This window comes from Castanea sativa, chromosome 12 (assembly GCF_040712315.1).
Source record: "Castanea sativa cultivar Marrone di Chiusa Pesio chromosome 12, ASM4071231v1".
In the NCBI taxonomy this organism is placed as follows: Eukaryota; Viridiplantae; Streptophyta; class Magnoliopsida; order Fagales; family Fagaceae; genus Castanea; species Castanea sativa.
The window spans coordinates 29,924,682-29,945,053 of record NC_134024.1 but is presented as its reverse complement, the minus strand read 5'-3'; the positions used below and the strand labels follow the sequence as shown (position 1 = coordinate 29,945,053).

The window sequence follows — 20,372 nt, the reverse complement described above, 5'->3', positions numbered from 1 at the left end:
TAAAAGTTTTTTTTTTTTTCAATCCCTAAATTATTGACAAAAGTTCTTTTTTCATCCCTATTTTTGTCTCTAAAGTCTAAACTATTAAAAAAAGAAAAAACTCTTTACAAAATCTAGGGCCAATAAATGAACTTCTTAAAATTCAGAGATGAAAAAACAAAATTTTGATAAAGTTTAAGGACCAAAATAGTATCTTACCTTTTTATTAGGAAAAAAAAACCACAATCTCTCTTTCCAGTCCCCCTGTATAATTTTCTTCTTCAGCTTCAAAACCCCACTCCATTAAATAACAAACCGATCAAGTTTCAGCTTCTTGTCGCTTATGGCAAGAAGCCAAAAACTCAGGTCCTGCACAATTCAGAATCCAGCAGAACAGCACATGCATGTGGGTACTATTTACTTATGATATTTACATCTGATATGAGAACAAAACAAAGTAACAAACTGAAAGCCAAGCATTTTATTCTAATCTTTATTAAAAAAAAAAAAGTCACGACTCACGTGCACTAAGCAATACACAGCAATCAAGCACCTTAATTACTCTAGCTGTACAACAACAGAAGGCAAAACTGACATGTTAAAAGCATCTCATTCCCAGTTTCAGCTCAATTCTAAGGAGATAAAATAAAAGAACTCAAAGTTTTTTACTTTTCCACAATAAACGATCCCCCTATTTTATTCTAAAAGTCTCTCACCTCTTCTCACCACATAAACATCTAGCAGCTTGTAAAGCAAAATATGTAAGGATGATATCGGCACCAGCTCGTCTGAGACACATCAGTGATTCCATCATAACCTTTTCTTCATCAATCATCTTCAGAACCCCACCAGCCTTGATCATTGAGTACTCACCCGAAACCTGAATCCATGAAATTAATGAAATTTTCACTTACTCACCCAAAACATGAGTCCATGAGTTCCAGAAAATTTAAACAAACTCATTGAAGAAGAAGGATGTGGGTTGTAGTTATAACACAACATAAATCATTTTTTGAGGACATCCACAAGAATTCCACATCTTTGCAAATTATACAGTGAAAACGTTTTCTTTTTGCTAATCAACATAACATAGTGTGGATTATGTCACATCCATAGACAACAAAATTTTCCCTTTTCAATGTGTTCCTTTACACATTATGCAAGTCCAACAAATATCATCATTTTTCTTTTGTTGTTTTTGCTAGGTAAATAATTGTGCATCCTTATGCACCCAAGAAGACTTGAATCCCCACTCTCACCCACCACTCCATGCTTTGGGGCATGGAAGTGCCATTTGGCACACAAACATCGTAGTTTGAGAATACCTAGGGATGAATTCCCAAAAGGTGGGAGACAAGCATAATTAACCCTCTCTTACACATTAGCCTTTCAAACACAAATAATAACAACTCTATCTGTACCATTTTAGCAGGCTGGTATTAAGGCATGTGATACACAAGTAGACAGCTATAGATATGCTCCCCCTTATTATAGCATTATTCAGTACAGCACATGTCATGTTCTATCAAAACCTCGATCTTATACTGTTATATTATATAACAATACAATTATTAACGACTGCTGCATCAATACATCTGTATGGCATCAGTGCCGTATCGATGCTGTGCTTCATTATCTCAAAACATAAAAGACCAAATGCAAGATAAGATATAGTAAACTGGCTCTGATACCAAGTTGATGCAAGACAACCTAGGCTTCCCACCTAGATTAGTCCTACCGTAAAACCTTAGGCTTCCCACCTAAGGTGTTTGAAATCACCACCAAACAAATCAATGCAATCTCTGCAAATAATCTCAACAATAATAATAATAGTCTGTAAAAAAAAACAAAAGGAACCATCTGGAGCTTTATATACAGCTTCCAGGAATTCTAATGATAAAGATAAACACTCCTAAACAAATCCTAAACAATCTCAAATACTAATACGATAATTCTAACAATCTCAAATACTAATCCAATACTAAAGATAAACCCAAATAAAGATAACATAAATGATAAAGATAATCTCCACAGATGTGCTATCATGTGGTGTCCGCACCACTTTACACATGTTAAAAGTTAAAATGATAGCAGTCCTCTCAGCCTTGAAGGTTATCTTGAACATGAAATTTGAGACAGACTATGCAACAAATGGCAAAGGTTGTGTTACTTATCTATTCCAAAACCATGCATGTGCTGTGTATTCAGACCAAGCATCATCTATAAGCTAACAAGACAGTTATAAAAATTATCATTTTGTTTCACTCAATCTTTATGTGCTGCACCAACAGGAGGTTTAAAATAGCATGGAGCTAACATAAATTAATTTCAATGCATAGGTGCAAAAAATCATGATCTGCTTCCATGATAACATGTATCCTTTTTGGTGCTAGGAGGACTACATCCTAAACTATAAAAATGTGGAAGAGAGTTTCCAAAGTAATTTGTGTCTTGAAGATTAATATAGATAATAGTGAACAAGAATCAGGTCAAGAATGGGAATCTGATATACGTATGCAAGCAATTGAAGATGATATTGTAAGTGCAAAAGCTAATGATCATACCTGATATGCAGCAATTGGCAAAGAAGAGTTATCTCGGAGAAGCCTTATAATATCCAAATAAGGAAGACCCGGTTTCACCTGTAACCCAAGTAAGTTGAAACTAGTGTACAGGGGAGCTTCTGCCTTTAAGTAAAACATGTTCAAGAATCAAGTAAAAGAGAAATTTGGGAAAGGGGAGGACAAACCAAGAGGATATCGGCGCCTTCAGACTCATCTTCATGGGTCTCAACCAGAGCTTCTCTATAATTGGCTGGATTCATCTGATAACTTTTAATTCCAAATAGAAACAAAACTGAGCATAAGTATATTAGATAACAAGTCACCATAAAATTTGACATTAATGAACTACATACGTCTTCTTGTCTCCAAAACGCGGATTTGAGTCAAGTGCTTCTCTAAAAGGTCCATAAAATGAGCTTGCAAATCTGTTATCAACATGACAGAGACGGACATTTAAAAACAGTGACCAACGCTAAATTGGCAAAAATGGCTTCAGGTAATACCTACCAATGCTATTCAACTAGTCAAGAGTTCTGCTCATTACAATGGTTGGTCAACCTAGAAACCATGTGTGGACAAAGGTCCTGCTCCCAACTATCAAAAACCTCGTAGGGACTAATCAGACTGAATCTAATTGACTAAAAATGATAACAACTATACAGGGGTACATGGACATCCCTTCAAAATGAAATTACCCAAATTGCATTCTTTGCATTTAAAGAAATAGCCCAGCTTCTCCAGGAAGAAGCCATGAAAACAATAATGAGTCTATTACTTGGGAAAAGGGAGGGAGAGAGGGTACAAATCACCACTACTTGTATGGAAAATGAAAATGTTATTCTTGGGATCCTAACAGTAATCTTACGCAAAGAATGGAGCAAATTCATTCAAAATGCTATCGTTTTAATGAAATGATGTCATCCATACAATTTTCAGATGCTCCATAACTGCATTGTAACACAATCTCTGGAGAAGAATTGACTTCCACACAATACATAATGCGATTTTCATGCACTCGGATAGTCAGTAAAGTACCCACATTACTCTCTCTCTCTCTCTGTGATAAGTGCTTCTCTCTGTGTGTGTATCTGCTACACAGGCAGACACAAATTAGTTTTTCTTACTGTGATTCTCTACTAACCTCTATAGCTTATTGCACAGTGAAATCATTAGCTTAAATTTCCAGAACATTGGCCATATTTCTCAAATCTTTTGTGGCACTTAATTGCACCGTCATGCTTTGACACAGTACGAAGCTTAGAAACCAGAACTCAAAATAACTTTAGTAACAGGACATGGCTCAACATGTGCACTTACGTATTATATAGAAATCTATGAATCTGTTAATAATGCAATACATGCTACACAAAGTGATGAGAATAGGACTAAAATGAGAAATTATGTAATCACATTACTTTGCTGTATAAGACATTATCGAGACATGCTGAAAGCCTTCGGCATCCAAAGCTTCTCGAATGGCTCCTACACGTCCATCCATCATGTCACTCGGACTGACTACATCAGCACCAGCACGGGCCTATTACAAAAGTAACCAAGTCAAAAAGTAGCAACTAGTCAGAGAACAGCAGCACAATGCGGAGTGCATATTACACATAGCAATATAGATGTAAATATTAAAGACCCCCAGCAAGATTGCTGAACTACCAGTACCTCCCCATGCTCAAGTAAAAATGAATTGCAGGCCATGGGAGACTTATACAATATTTTTGGGGACTTAAAGCAGTTAACTTTGAAAGTCAGGGACAAAGTAGTTTCCAATAACTTTTAAGTGAAAGAACTCAGTATACCCAAATCTTTTTGCCCAATTAAGTGAACCTTTTTGAAAACTCTGTATGAGCAGACCTAAATATGACAATCAAAATGTGTGATGGGCAATTTCACCTTTAGAAATCTTGGGATATTTTCGAACACCAATAGATATATCTTGTATTTTTCCAAACAGTAAATACATATTCCATAGAGACATATCTACCAAAATTACCTGGGAAACAGCTTGCTTACATAATTGGTATGTTGTCTCATCATTCATTATAACACCTATAGGGTATCAATAATATATACATATTTGGAATTAGTAACTCATATTTGGAATTAGTAACTCAACGTCTGTATCCATGGGAAATCAAAATACAGAAGCACAAAAGCTTAAGCCTAGAGTCAGCTCCCTAAGAATAATGATCAAACTTTTGTTGAAACTTGAATGATGATTATAAGAAGTTATTGAGGTGCAATATTAGAGACTCAAGTAAAGAAGCATAAGCAATACCCTGCATCAGCAGCTGTCGAGGATCCTACTATTGAGAAAAGTCATTTGTTTTTGTCTTCTTAGTTTGATCTCCTCAGTTCTTGAACACCATTTTTTTAAGAAATATTGTTCAAACCTCTATTCTAAATAATAATAATAATAATATATATAAACACATCTTTCTTACCATCTTCTCTGACAATACCATCATGACCATCAGAGTTGTATGGATCTAATGCAACATCAGTGTAGATTACCTGATGAAAGACCCAAAATTAAGAAAAGTGACATTTCCACACACACAAGTAAAATGAAACCCCATCTGTAGCCCTAAAAAACCAAGTGAAGTGTGTTGACTTACAAGATCAGGGTATTTGTCTTTGAGCAACCGTATTGTTCGAGGCACTAAACCGTTGTCATTGTATGATTCTTCTCCTATTGGAGACTACGAGGCAAAAACCAATCATGATACACCATTATGTGGAATAGAGTGGAAATCCTCCCACCCCCACCCAGCCAAAAAAAAAAAAAAAAAAACACCAAACAAATGAAAAGGTAGGGAGGCAAAAAGGAGCTCAGAGAATAAGAACCTTGAGAGCATCTGGAACTTTGGGGAAGAGCACAACACTATTGACACCGACATCCCGAGCCTTTGCAACCTGGTTCAGACAATGCTTATTCAAAAAATTGTCCTCAATTCCGAAAAGTAGATTATATTTTAATAATACCTTGAATAAAAAAAATCTTAAAAGGTGCTCCATTTGGGTGTGATAATTAACTTAATATGAGCAAAAGTTTATTCAAGATTTGTCTGCTACCATCTCACTTCAAACTAGGTCTAACTTTTAACTAGCTGTTAAAGTTCTTAGATATAGTACAACTAACATCTAAAACAATTAAGTAGGTCTAAAAGCACCATGGAGACACTGTAAGATTCTCAAAAATCAATATACTTACCAAAAACAAGTGGACATGCAAATATAAATCTAAACTTGTGCCAGGCAGCAGAGATCCTTACAAGGAATTTATAAGCCAGTCAAGACACAACCTCTACATATTCTCGGTTTCCTTTTTTTTCTTCTTCTTTTTGTTCCCCTCAAATGAGATGGTAACATATGAACTTAAGACCTACCCTATCCCACCCCAACATTTTACAAAATGAGCCAAGGTCCATGGGCAATGACGTCCAGGGATTCTGGCTCAAGTTCTTCAGATAGTCGAAATCAACTTATACAGACAATACTGAGCAAGGGAAACACCTAGAACAGTTGGTTTTTTTTTTTTTACATATTTTATCATAATGTTGCAAAACACTTTAAACAGTTAAACATAGACAACAATGCACAGAGGAAAGATAAATCCCATAATGATGTCCACTAAAGCACATACCATGGAAGTTTCATTCAAATAAACGAAAGGGAAACAACAATGAACGCAAGTTTGAGAAATATTATTTTCAAAAGGATATGACAAGTAAACTCAATAAAGGGTGGAGATCTTGTGTTTATCTATTTATATTTATTTTTGGGTCTTTTTTGTGCTATTTGGGTGGGGAAAGTTTTGGAATCAGATTTTCTTACATCTGATTTGGGAGGGCTGCATCAATTAATTAGTACGAGAAGCTCAGCTACTTTGAGAAGCAACCCTTGAGCTGCTTCTCAAAAGCCACCCAAAAAGCATAAGCTGCTTCACAAAATTGACAAAAAGCCAAAGCACCCTTGAGTTTTTTTTTGTTTTGTTTTTGATAGGCAAGAAAAAGTTTATTAAAGACACCACAATATGCATGAAAAGCACAAAGTAGTCAAAAAGTACAAAAAGAGGACAGAAAGCTAATTACAAAAAAGAAGAGAGCTAATGAACAAAGGGATAGAGTAACAAGATGTGAATCCCCAAGCCCGAGAACAATCAAACCAATAACGAAAGAAGCAAGCAACTGATCATCAGAACTATCCACATCCTCAAACTTATGACGATTACGTTCCCTCCATATGCACCACAACAAGCACAACGGTACTAAATTCCAAATGTCTGACGAGTGTTTCCCTAGCCAATTTCTCCAACCAAACAAAAGATCAAACACCATTTTGGTAAGATGCTGATAGCTTCTACTTTTTAAAAGCCAAAGCACCCATGAAAAAGCCTGACCAAACAAAGCCTAAGGTCATCTAATCATGAGTAATGATAGAATGCAGCAAGACCAAGTCTTTAGTAAAGACCAGTTTTGGTTAGCCATACACCAGCAAACCTTTGAACAATATTACCCTGAGTTTTAATGCTTGGGACAGAAAACATAAATTTAAATATTTTAATTTAACTAGACATGTAATATCAGTTAGAGCCAAATCACCTCTTCCACAAGTCCATGTCTCCACCCAAGCCTATAACATCCAGGCATAGCTCCAATAGGTGTGTCCTCCTCACCTGCAAGTTTTGTCAAATGACATTTCATATCATGCGAATTGAGACAAGTTTATGCATAAATGCAACGTAAGCACACACATACATGCACATCCATATAACCAGAAGCAAAAAACTACAAGTCTACAACAGAATGGTCCCCATCAATACAAACCTTCATGAAGAAAAAGTGGATAGACGAAATTAGCAGGTGATATTTGAGTTTCCTGGAATGCAGCCCGCAGTACAGGTGACTTGCGATTACGACGAGGACGTCGACTCAGTGGCTGATACAAACCAAAAACAGCCATCAAGGAAAGAATTGCAATTGCCAATAACAAAGTTCAAATCCACACAATAAAAACCCATCAAACCTAATCTAACATTCCACATTGAATCCACAGTTTTCCTATTCTTAAACTTCCAAACCAATTATACAAATGACACCTATTTTCCCTTTTTTTTTTTTGTTTACAATAAGTGTGGGAGGGTGATTCGAAACCAGGTTCTCCTCATTGGGAAAATCGGGCAATGCAATTAAGCTACAAGGCTATTAATCTACTTCCCCAAATTATATCCCTATAATTGTTACAATACTATTATGCTGATTTCATGCTATCTAGCAATGCTATTCAAATGGGATTCTGATACTCATACTCACGTATGAAGGGACCACAGGAGTTCCAGCTGGTGCTGCTGGCTTGGGTGGCACGGGAGGGGCTTCAGGCACATTCCCGGCAACAACAGCAGCTTCACATTCTGCGTCACTCAACCCCAACTTCTTAATGGGTCCATCATGCTTCTCACTTGCCCTTACAACAAAAAGACGCGGAGAAGGAACCCTTATTGCAGTCTTAACACAACTGAACTTTGAACTCGTCGATGGTTTAAGCCCAACATAGTGGCAATCCACACCCTTCATTGCTTGGAAAGGCACATTAACAATACTCGAAGCCATGGATTATCCCAATACTTTTTTCTCTCTTTATAACCAAATGTCTGCGTATTACAAATACAAAACGAGCAGCACAGATCAAAATTAAAAGGTCCAATATATATACACACATAAAATTCAATAATATTTGATTGTTTGTGTACACACAACCAGCGAACTAAAACAAGAAAAAGCACACATTTTTCTTCAATTGCAGTCTGTTTGGTTGCTGAGAAAAACAGTTAAGAAAGAAAAGAAAATGTTCAAATTCAAAAAAATTATCTACTTCCCTACTTCAGTTCAAGTCTTCATCAACCGAGCCACAGATAGTTTTGAGTCACATTCTCAATTATTTAAAAATAATTGATTTCTAAGCTTCATCTAAACAAAGTAAAAGAAACTAAACTACCTAAGATCCTAACAGTTTCCCCAGAAAATCGAATTGACAGGAATCGGGCACGAAAATCATACCTTGGATTCGAACAAGCCGCGGAAGATGTGAGAGAGAGAGAGAGAGAGAGAGAGAGAGAGAGACGGGCTTATCTGATAGGGGAATTTGGGGGAACCAATGAGAAGAGGGCTGTACACAAAGGACTGGTGAGGACGCTGACATTTGATTTTTTATTTTTATTTTTTGTCAAATTTATTATACTAGTTTAATCATATTCGTAATTTGGTATCGAGGACGAGTACCTACCCACTTTGACAAAAGAGAATGACAGAGAATTCTAGATGGATCATGTTCATGTGGCGTGCTAGCCTAGTTTTGCCTTTCGGGTTTTTTTTTTTTTTTTTGTGGAGACAATTGGTGGATAGTCACTTCACAAGTACAAGTATTTGTGTGATACAAAATGGCAAATGTCAGGATTGTCTTCAAAAAAGAGTTTCACAGATATATAGATTTAAATTAAGTTATAGTAGAATTTTTATTTTATATAAAAACAAAACAAAAAAAGAATTAACACCTATTTGCGTAAAATTGATATCTATTTCAGCATAAAAACCTATTTTTTTTTAAAAAAAAATTTACGTACCTACTTTTTAAAGGATTTTACTTACATGTGCCCTTAGGGTATAAATTAACAAACTATTTTAGGAAACTTTTTATAGAAAAACTAAAAAGTAATTAACTGTTTTGACAGCTTTTTCAATTTTTTATAAAGACTTTCCCAAAATGAATGGTTAATACGCATTAACCGAACCTCTTTTCAAAACACCTTTGATAGGGTACTGATTTTGCCTATCTCCAAGCCGTCCATACAGGTCGTCCGTAACTCGGCTGGAATTGTAAACACCCTCGAAAACCTACCTTTAACTACCTCGTCCAAGGAAGAAGAGCTCTGGACGAGATAAGCACCACCAGAGAATGAGACGCTCGTCCAGAGTGCTGACAACCTCGTCTTGAAGGAATTTGTCTGTTAGACGAGACAGCCCCTGCGCATGTGCCAAAGTACACTCAACTAAAGAATTCCAGGACAATGGTATCATACTTAGGAAAATCTCCGAATATAATGTGATAATTTCTTATCCCACGCATAACTGCCAGGTATCTGTTGTGAAATAGAAGCATAACTCCTAAACGGTTATGAAAGTTACGTTTAATCCTTGCGCCTCCTTGAATCCAGGGGAGGTTCCAATTTCGATAACCGTCTATGAGAACACTATATAAAGACTGATTTAGACAAAGCAAAGGTACGTTGTGATTTTACTCCCAAAAAAGTTGGAACTCCAAAAATATAGAGAGAAAAACTAACTTTGCCATCGGAGGGTTTTTGGCCGGCAGCCCCGGTCACCTTTGATTCGTTTTTCTTTCTTTCTTCAGGCCGTTGAGAGAGCAAGTGGTACCATCAAGTCCGAAGCATCCAGCCTACTGATCTTCTTTGCTTCATCAACCTTCACACTGGATTATCTATTTTACACTATATTTCATTAAAATATCAAATTTTCTTGAATTTTTAATTGTTTATCTTTCTTCATACACAACAACCACTATTCACTCTATTTCTTCATCCTCGAGATATGTAAAGAAAGAATAAATAACTAAATGCAAAATGAACAGTGTCATTGTAAATTTATACAATTATATACACAGACTGATGTGAGTTATTTTTAAGCAAATTTGTTATAACTTTATACATTTTTCTATTATACACGGACTAATACGAATAATCTAAATATTTAAATATAGGTTTAGGTTTAGATTTTGCTTGTGTCATGGATGAGAAAAAACTGATTATGAATAGTTTGAACTTTGAACGGTAAAATAAATAAATAAAATGTTTTTATTTTTTATTTAATAAATTAATTAAGTTTAAAAATAATTATGTAAAAATTAAATTCAAATTAATTATTAAAGGAATGAGACTCAAATTTAATAACTGGGTAAATTAAAAAATTGGTCCCTATAATTTACACCAAATTTCAATTTAATCACTAACCTTTTAATTGTGCTAATTTGATTTATAACATTTTTAGTGTTGTCTCAATTAAGTTCCTGCTATTATCCTTTGAATGGAAGAAACTGATGTGTCAAATAAAATAATAAAAAATTATTTTTCTTGTCACATTAGCTGCCAAATGTATTGCCACATCAGATTAAAAAAAAAAAAAAAAAAACCAAATTAAAACTGAGACGCATGACCAACCAAGGTTATCAGGATTAAGACCTACACTAGATCGATGAGAGGGTTTGAGGATCGGATCATAAGATTGACATGAGGATCATAAGATCCTATTTTCCAATTAAAAAAAAATTAAAAAATACCAATAATTATAATTCATATATATATATATATATATATATATACACACACACACGTGTGTGTGCGTGTATTGCAAGGATGCTGAAAGTAAGGCCCAAGCCCACTTAGAATAGTGGTACCTTATCATTTGAATTAAGCCCAAACATTGGATATATTAAGAGAGTAGGTTTTTAACTCAAATACAATGCAAATGTAAGTCCAAGTCTAAGACTATGGAGTCCAAAATAATAAGCGCTTGGAAAAACAATTGAGGATAATAGTCTCATTGGGCAGGTCCGAGGATCAATCTTATATAAATAAGTTAAGTTCTTTTTCCTTATAAGGTACTGCTTAATTCTTCTTACTTGTTTCCTTTTCTTGGAGATCGTTCATCCCCTTTTTCTAGGGGGGTCCCCTTTCTTTTATAGTCCCTTCCCTAGCATCCCAGCCTTCTACCTATATGTTTCAGGTGATCCTTCAAGATACTGGTCCCATTAGGACCCTTCTGGAGGTGGTAGAGAGAGAGAGAGCTACTAGCTGTGATATTGTTGTTCAGAGGTCATTTCTTCATTAATGCAGCCGATTAGATTGGTGCAGAGTATTAAATGCGGAGGTGGGAGGCATCTTCATCAGGAAGCTTCCTCTTTCCACCATCGTAGGTTTCTTTTCCTCCCATTGTTGTCCTTTCTCTTATCCTTGGGCTTCACAAGGGACGCTAGTCATCCTCTGGCTCTTTCGCTTTCCTCTGGTAGGTGCAATTCATTGAATTTTCCTATCTTACTTCATTAAGATCATATAAGTTTATCCTTGGACTAGGCTCCTTGGTCCTCAGCCCTTCCCCCACAATAGCCACCTAAAACCTTGCTCTCGGTAGATATTCTGAGAGCAAGGTTTTAGTAATAGTGGGACGGCGGTTACGTGCTAAACGCGTTCCCAAGTGGGGACGTCGTTTCCCATGTCTTGTGAATGCTCCTAACGCTTCGATATCCATGTCACTACAGTTAATGCATCAAGCAGCTATTTATTACCCCACGTCCTACGGTGCGATGATAATCCAATGGCCCAAATTTCTTGGGAGTAATTTTTCCCATTTACATATTCTTTGCAATTTTCCTTTGAAGCAACAATCCGAAGAGATCTTCTTTCAGAGCTTGTCAGTGCCTTTGGCCTTTCACCCATCATTATAAAAGTAACTCTTTTTCTTTCTTCTCTTCTTATTTTTACTTGATAGGAATATATGGGTAGGTTTGCTAAGTTAGCTGATACTCTCGAGGGTATGGTTGCCTTTAGGGCAAAGCATAGAATTCCTAAAAATGTAGAATGACAACACTGTGAGTTAGGAGAGTGGCTTGCAAGTAAACCCCCCGAGGCAGTAGTTATCCCCATGATTGCCTTTATTGAAGGCGAAATGGATATTCCCATGGGTAGAGTGACTAGGAATTTCCTTATTAATTTTAGGCTTTCCCCTACCCAATAATCTCCCAACCTTTTTAGGGTCCTCGGTAGTGTGGATATGCTAACCCTAAAAATGGGGACCAACGTCACCTACCATGACGTGAATTGGGTTTACAACAGCCAAAAGGGGAAGGAAACAAGTTACTATTTTAAGTGTAAAATTCTTGCAGTTAGATTGATTTCTTGTATCCCCAAGTCCAATAAGGGTATGGACGAAGACTTCCTCATCGTCTTGAGTGAATGGCACAATGGTTAGTAGTGCCCTACCCAAGATGGGAAACCAGGTGGGATGCCCGAGGACATTGAATAACTTAGAGTACTATCTCTCCTTATTTTAGCCTCCTTTATTTTCCATTCTTGCCTAACTAATTTCTTTTCTCTATTTCTTTTGCAGACGAGTTCCATACTGCCCCAAATCGCAACTTGGTCAACTTTGCAAATCTTAATTGGATTTTGCGATCTGAGATCTTTCTCCACCAAGACGAGCAACTTCGGGAGGTTCATGTGATCCTAGGGTTCAAGCCCATCTCCAAGCACTTTCAATCTCCTAAGCACGTGATTAAAGCCAAAGATCCGAGGCTTGCACTAATTGATGTAGCCATCCCTAGATTTCTGATTGAACCTCCTCCATTCGGCATTCAAGACGCTGGGCTACCTGCTCAGCTTGTGACCAAGCTCCTTTACTCACACGAATAGACAATCCCTTCTGACGAGGAGTGGGAAGAGCCAACTTTTGAGCCCACCCAAGCTGATATAGAGAAAGACTTCAAAGTATTCTACCGAGCTGACTCTGAAAAGCCTTTCGAGCCCAGTCATTATCCTCGTGTCATTGCTCAGGTCAGTACCAACCAAGAAGCTATTGATATTCCTAAAGAGATAGTGCTCAAGGAAAAGACGCCCAAACTTTTGGCGCTACTTACTACCCACACTGGGGGGAATGCTCCCGTTGTGCTAGCTGTCTCTTGACCTAATACTCCTGCCCTGCCCCATCCCTCTGCCACAAAAGCAGTTAAGAAGAAAAGAAAAATAGGGAAACTGACATGGAAGGAGAGTTTTGAAGAGGGGGAGATACCCCTAACCACTCAACAACCTCTTTCTAAGAAGCCCCGACTCACGAGGGCTCAACAAAAGAAAGGCCCTTCTAAGGAAACCGAAAAAAGTGCTAAAGGGGAGCAGTGGATCAATGCCACCATCTGGAACCCTGCTTTTATGCTAAGCACAGTGGACCCCCTCACGTCTGAGGCAACTCTAAGGGATGCCCAAAAGGGTAGATCTGAGTTAGTTTCCAAATGTCTCGAACAGGCCATACTTCTTCCTTGGGACATGTAGGAGTTGAAGGACATGAGGAAACGTGAAGTGTTCCTTTCGCTGAAAAGGGGTCTTGCAAAGGTTAAGTTCTTTCTCCCAAACTTAACACTTGATTCAATCGCTTTTCTTATCATCAAATTTTTTTTATATGTTCTCTCTTTCTCCTTCACAGGTTGTGCATGCTTCTTTTGTGGCCGATGAGTGGGTTGATCATGCTCTCTCCATGTCATAAGAGGCAGAGAAAAAATTAGCTGCCTCTAATAGGGCCCTGGCCAAGGCTGAGAAGAAATACAAATATTCCTTTTTTTGTCTCACCGAGGCCGAAAGAGGTCGTAAAAGTGCTGAAGCTACCTTGGGTAGGGCAAAAAGACAAGCTGAGGAACTTCGGGTTTTATTGAAGAAAACTGATGAGTAGCGATCTTTGGCCAAAGAGCAGATCAAGCTTCAAGTGAAGGCCAGCAGTAATAAGGATGCTAAGAGAGAGAAAGGGCTGAGCAAGCCGCATATGATGCAAGCATGACTAAAACTGCCCAAAGCTTGACCGCTTAGCTGCAAGATGTTGCTCGAACCTTCTACCTCAAAGTATGGGGGGAAAGCTCTCAATACTATTGGGTGGGCTTAGAAAATGAAAAGAAGGCTACAAATAGCTCCGTTAGGTTGATACTTAGGCAGATTTTGTAACGAGCTAGGTTTAGTAGTTGTTCTTTCTTTTTCTTCTTTTGTTTTGTCTATCCTTTTGTAAATAGATTATCAAGCTTGAATGAGTAGATCCACATTTTTTATAACATTCTTGTTTCACTCAAGCAATTATTTTTTTGCTTCGCAAACCCTTGCACACACACACACACACACATATATATATCACTGTTTATTTTTTACATTAATTTCACCTTCTTCTTAACACTCCATTGACTAAAATGTATAACCCAAAGAATGTTAAGTCACCAAAATCATGATTTAAATCTAACAATATTCTGTTGGAAAATACTGGTTTTGTATCTCATACAAAACACACAACGGAAGCAACAAATAAGGATTTATTTCATTTATGATTAATAACATGCACTTCGTAAATTTTAGAATTTAAGATCAAGATAGCGTACCTTGGTATGGTGAAGTTCAAAATAAAATATTAGAAGTACTTGGGAACACTTTTAGTCTTCACTTCAATTCCACTTTACGCCCAAGAAGTGTAATCTCTCAATCAGTTTTCAAGGAAGAATAATCGAGTTGCTTCACTCACACATACACACCATTTCACAATAATGTCTCTCTTTTTCTTTTTCTCATATAAAAAATTATGTATGTTTCTCTCTTTATAACTAACTGATTATCTAATTGGGCTAATTTATTGGGCATTTCCAATTGGGCTTTACTGTATGGCTTGGAGTGGAACCAAAAGGGACCAATAAGACACTAGCTCCAATAGGCCTTGGGCTTTTCTGTCAACTCTTGACAAGTCCAAAGTTACCATTAATTATATTTAATACCACTATATAAATATAATTGCACTCTAAGCCTTATTAATAAATTATACCCCAAGAATTTATTATACATGCAACCCCTTCATAAAATATTCGTAGTAATACAAAGTCATAAATGTAAACTGCCACTTTGAAGATTACTACAACTTAATTTTTGAGTACCCGGTTTAATCCTTTAAGTTATTCATCATATATTTATGAAATCCAATTTCATAAATATATACTTTAGTATTTCCTTACTAAAGTGGTTAGGCCTAAGACTCTGAATAACCAAACCCATTAAACTTCTCTCAATGATATATTTTATATCTCCATTAAGAGATTATGAATTCCATCTTGAGAATATATGTTCCATCAACACTAAATGTGACTGCCCAACATACTAAGGTTTTGGCCGTTACTTTAGATCTCACTCTTGATATATCAAAGTAACCTACACCTCATGATCAGGTCCATTATTCTCTCAAGATTAAGAGTTCATGCAAATAAAAGTCGTAAGATTTATTATTCATTTGACAGTCGTTAGGAGAATAATAAATCTCACAGCGGTCCAGTTCAATATGTCTTAACTCTTAAAACATATCAACATACCAACTAGAGTAAAAAAGATATAAATACACAAGTTCTTTGTAAACTCAGAATTATAATTCGTAGCATCACCGACTACGAACAAGTGTTCTAAATTTTGAGATGCAGCCTCTATTTATAAAGGTTGGGATGTTCAAAAAATTAGTTAAATGATCTGAATATGAACTGGGATGCGTCCTTTTCTCTAAAAAATCGAAAATGATATGTTTTATCTCAATCCAAGTGCCCTTGGGTCGGGGCCCACATTTGTGCCAATCAGCACTACAAAAGAGCCAAATGGCCCTTTTGGGTGCTAGTCCCGCATTTGAGTTTTGGTCCACTTTAGACTCCTTTTTTTAGGTTTTTTTAGCCGAAACTTGCACTTAGATGCGTTTTTAATCCATATTCTAAAAATTAAACTCTTTTTCTGATGATTCAGGTCTCTACAGCAATGATTATCTTGTAGATGAACACTCCTAAAAGTCTTGATTATCCACAATTTTATTGTTATCTAATTATCCTCTTTATTCCCATGCAAGCAAGTCTATTTTTGACACTAACTAACAACCAACCACAAAATTATTTAATTAATTTTAATTCTCTAGCTAATTAGAATTAATTTAGATTAATCATGTGTGGTTGGTTCCACCTAAACAAAATGCATGCAAACTAGATCATGGGATATCTTTCAATCCGACAGTCCGATTTGAAAATTGGGCCTATCGTCGCGACCGTTAGAACCTCAAGATCATTTTAATGATATGCAATGAACAAATTAATGCATGTAATGCAATCATGAATTTTGGGTATATAAATAGTCATTCTAGTCATCTTCCTCGATTAACTCATAGGTGCAAAATTGATTGTCTACAGAATGCCCCTCATTGACAGAGCTTGTAAAGCGAATGTCAATGTAAAACAAAGACACCAATTTTAGTAGCCATAATTTAATTGAGGTTGAATTTTCAAAGATTACCTAACCTTAGAACCTAAATCCTTGGAACATAGAAATAGTGCCTTGCTGCTTGTCAGAAATGAAAACTGTGAATACTTGACCTACTTGATAACCAACATTGAAATGAATCTTGATAACTTGGAGTGACTGAGAGGCTTTTCTATCCCAGCCTAAATGTGGCAAGTTGACAAAGGAAAAGGGGCTTCTCTACCTTGATCTTGCTGAATAGTCAATCAAAGGGCTTCTCTACCTCAATCTTGCTAAAAGGTCGATCAAAGGGCTTCTCTACTTCAATCTTGCTGAAACGTTGATCAAAGAGCTTCTCTACCTTGATCTTGCTTAAAGGTCAATCAAAGGAGCTTCTCTGCCTCGATCTTGCTGAAAGGTTGATCAAAGGGCTTCTCTACCTCAATCTTACTAAAATGTCGATCAAAGAGCTTCTCTACTTCGATCTTGCTTAAAGGTTGATCAAAGGGCTTCTCTACCTCAATCTTACTGAAATGTCGATCAAAGGGCTTCTCTACTTTGATCTTGCTTAAAGGTTAATCAAAGGGCTTCTACCTCGATCTTGCTGAAACATCGATCAAATGGCTTCTCTACCTTAATTTTGCTGAAAGGTCGATCAAAGGGCTTCTCTACCACGATCTTGCTAAAAGGTCAATCAAAAGGGGCTTCTCTACCTAGATCTTGCTGAAAGGTCGATCAAAGGGCTTCTTTACCTTGATCTTATTGGAACATCGATCAAAAGGCTTCTCTACCTCGGAACCTGGAGTTTTGCCTACAAAGGACCAAAATTTGGGATTAACTTTAAATGATGAATGCTTTCTTGTCCCATTGTTTTTTAGATGTGTGATTTTCATTTGTTCCTTCCTAATTTGAATTTTTTCATTTTTGGCAAGAAAAATTTGATTGATTTTTATAGTCCTTTGAAAAAGATTTTATTTTTGAAATTTGAAACTTGGAATTTGAAACTTGAAACTTGGTATTTAGAATTTGAAACTTGGGATTGACAATTTGAAATTTGAAACTTGGAATTCGGAATTTGAAACTTGGATTTTGAAAACTTGAAATTTAGAATTTGGATTTTGAAAACTTGAAACTTGAAATTTGGAATTTGGCTTTCGGAAGTGAGAGTTTGAAACTTGGGACTGAAAATTTGACATTTGGAAATTGAGGTTTTTTTTCTTTTTCTTTTATTTTTTTTAAATTTGGGATTGTAAATTTAAAACTTGAAATTGAGAGTTAAAAAAAAAAAAAAAACTTGTCTTTGTCCTTCATCATCTTCAAGAATTTTCTTCAAAGTCACGAAAGTTTTTTCCTTAATTGATATTTTTTTGAAGCATTGAAAATTTTTCATTCATCCTTCTTGATTTTTCTTTTTCTCAAAAAGAAAGAAATAAAAAAGAATATTTTTTTTTGGAAGTTGATTGAGTTAACTCATTCAAACCTGAGTTGACTTAGCAACTAAGATTAAAAAAGAGGGGGGGCGGGCTGAATTTTGGTCCTCATTTCCTTGTCTTCTCCTTTTTCTTTTTCTTTTTTTTGCTTTTCTCTCTCCTTTCTTCCTTCTTCCTCCATTGTCACTATTCACTTGCTTCTTCCACTTGGATTTTCTCCTTCACTACACCAATTATTTATCTAAAAAAACACTTTCCTAAGCTTCTCAACCTTCCTTCACTCATCTCTCTCAATATCTTTTTAGATCCTTGTGTTCTTGGCCATTTTTGCTACACACCCATTTTGTGAAACCCATTTCCAAACTTCCTTTTTCTTTGCAGTAACAATGACATCATCTTCCAATAGCCCTTCTTTTCTCATTTTTCATGGGAAAAAAATACCACCCATCTCTTGAATGGAATGATGAAGAGGGGCTCCTTCAAGACCCCAAGACCCATGCTCCACACTCTAAGATGGACTTCAAGGTGAGTTTTTTTTTCTTTGTTGGGAAATTTTTTGTTTTCATGTTTCATTGAGATTTTGGTGCTGAGACATTATCATTTTTTTGTTGTTTGCTCTTGTTAAAATTTTGGACATTGTAGGGTTTATCATGTTTTAATCTTGGCTTTGGGGATATTTTTGAATTGTTGAGTTTTTTGGCATGGTGTAACTGGATAATGTTGATGGCTCATGAATTTTAACCATGTTGGCAATGTATGTAATATGTGGAATTGTTGAATGAATTTTGGGGGCATTGAAGTTATGAAAAATTTGTTGTATAGGCTTGGTTGAACAAACTCATGATGAGAGCAAAAAATTTGTTGGAATGTGTAAATCTTGTTTCATTAGTATGGCAAAATTTTGTGGGTATGGGTATGGAAAAATTTTATGGTGGCATGTATTTTTGTGTTGGTTATGGAACTTTGGTCATGGAAAATTTTTGTTGGGCTTGCTAGTTTTTGGGTCATGGGAAATTTTTTTTGTTGGACACGAGATTTTTGGTCATGGGAAATTTTGTTTGGTTGGACATGAGATTTTTGGTTGTGCTGATGTTGGGACGAACTTTGTTTTGCAGAACCTTAAGAGCCAAGGTAGCCTTCAAATGTTGAAAGGCATATGGGAAATATTGTCTCCGAATATTAAGAACATAATCAATGAAGCCGGCTTTCAGACTTTTTTCCAAGCTTTATTGAACCAAGAAACTCATGAGTACAAGGATCTCCAATTACTCCTTACTTTGTCAAAACGGTTTTGGGATACCATATGCACATTCCAATTTCAGGCATTGGTGAAGTGATGCTAATGCCTTAAGACTTCTTCTTCATTACAGGCTTGAGATTGGGTGGGTGAAAGAATCAAGATCAATGATTCCTTCACTTCAAAAGAGACTAAGAGTCTCTTAGGCGTAGTGCCTTCAAAAATGAAAAGAAAAAATGTCTCTTTGATGTGATTGTATGAGAATATTGAGAACTATAAAGCCATAGCAACCGGCACACGCATGTTCATGCTTCTCTTCATTGGAACTTTCTTGTGTCCGGACTTAGGTAGTACTGTGAGCTTGCACTATCTATGGAGCCTAAAGATATTGATCAAATCAAAAATTATGACTGGGGTGGCATGGTTTACGCTACCCTCTTGCACTTCATGAATCAACTTTCTCGGCATAGTCTCTCAAGCTTAGGTGGTGCACCATTTGTTTGGCAGGTGAGGTTTGGAAATTTTGACTACGTGTGGGTTTTTTTTGTTTTTTTTTTTTGAAAATGATTTTGGCCATGTCATAATGATATGTGTTGATTTTTTTTTTTGAGGTTTAGATGTATGAATATTTTGGGGTTGGTCCTCAAGTTCAAGAAGATGTTGATGGCATATATCCAAGGTTTCTCTATTGGTTGCCCAAATACCGTTTGTCAATGCCTTCCAAGTGTTTTTTGGAAGTTTGGTGTACGGTGATTGAGAACTTAGCTGTGGCTAATGTGAGTTTGCCCTTTTTTGTGTGGGGGTTTTTTGTTTTTGATTGTGGTTTGGTTTTCTTTTCAGTTTGGGTTCTTTGTGATTTTCAGATGTCTTTGGATCCTTGGCGTGGATGTGAGGAGTATGCTGAGTGTGAATGGACTCTAGAGTTAAATAGCCGTCAGGTATTGTTTGAGTGTGGTCATGGGAGGTACTGGTATCTTGGCGATTGGGTGTTGCCTCAAGTTCAACGCTTGTACCCTCCTTTAACAATTCTGGTTCCTCCTTGTCCCTCCATCAGGTTGGCTGACCTTCTAGCTAATGAAGAGATTGCT

At 36.4% G+C, this 20,372-nt stretch overlaps 1 protein-coding gene across 2 annotated transcripts; it reads right to left on the bottom strand.

The window, feature by feature from the left end:
• Positions 1–437: 437 nt before the first annotated feature.
• Positions 438–8,755, bottom strand: LOC142619612 (delta-aminolevulinic acid dehydratase, chloroplastic-like). 2 transcript variants are annotated; one of them, XM_075792769.1, is made up of 13 exons: positions 8,612–8,755; positions 7,868–8,205; positions 7,382–7,493; positions 7,157–7,230; positions 5,400–5,468; positions 5,171–5,254; positions 4,997–5,066; positions 4,546–4,601; positions 3,959–4,080; positions 2,897–2,968; positions 2,729–2,810; positions 2,544–2,621; positions 438–859 (listed from the first exon to the last, which is right to left on the bottom strand). In XM_075792769.1, the coding sequence occupies exons 2-13, from the start codon at positions 8,162–8,164 to the stop codon at positions 692–694; spliced, it is 1,284 nt and encodes a 427-aa protein (XP_075648884.1). In that variant the 5' UTR covers positions 8,165–8,205; positions 8,612–8,755; the 3' UTR covers positions 438–691. The 2 variants fall into 2 exon arrangements, with proteins under 2 accessions (XP_075648884.1, XP_075648885.1); XM_075792770.1 differs by lacking the exon at positions 8,612–8,755 and adding an exon at positions 8,435–8,575.
• Positions 8,756–20,372: the final 11,617 nt, after the last annotated feature.

Bases quoted from the DNA above. Each gene is read 5' to 3' on its own strand.
- LOC142619612 (XM_075792769.1), bottom strand. From the start codon at position 8,164: ATGGCTTCGAGTATTGTTAATGTGCCTTTCCAAGCAATGAAGGGTGTG. The intron at 7,494-7,867 runs GTGAGTATGAGT...GGTTTGTATCAG, and splicing joins CTCCTGTGGTCCCTTCATAC to CCACTGAGTCGACGTCCTCG. The intron at 5,067-5,170 runs GTAAGTCAACAC...GTCTTTCATCAG, and splicing joins AAGACAAATACCCTGATCTT to GTAATCTACACTGATGTTGC.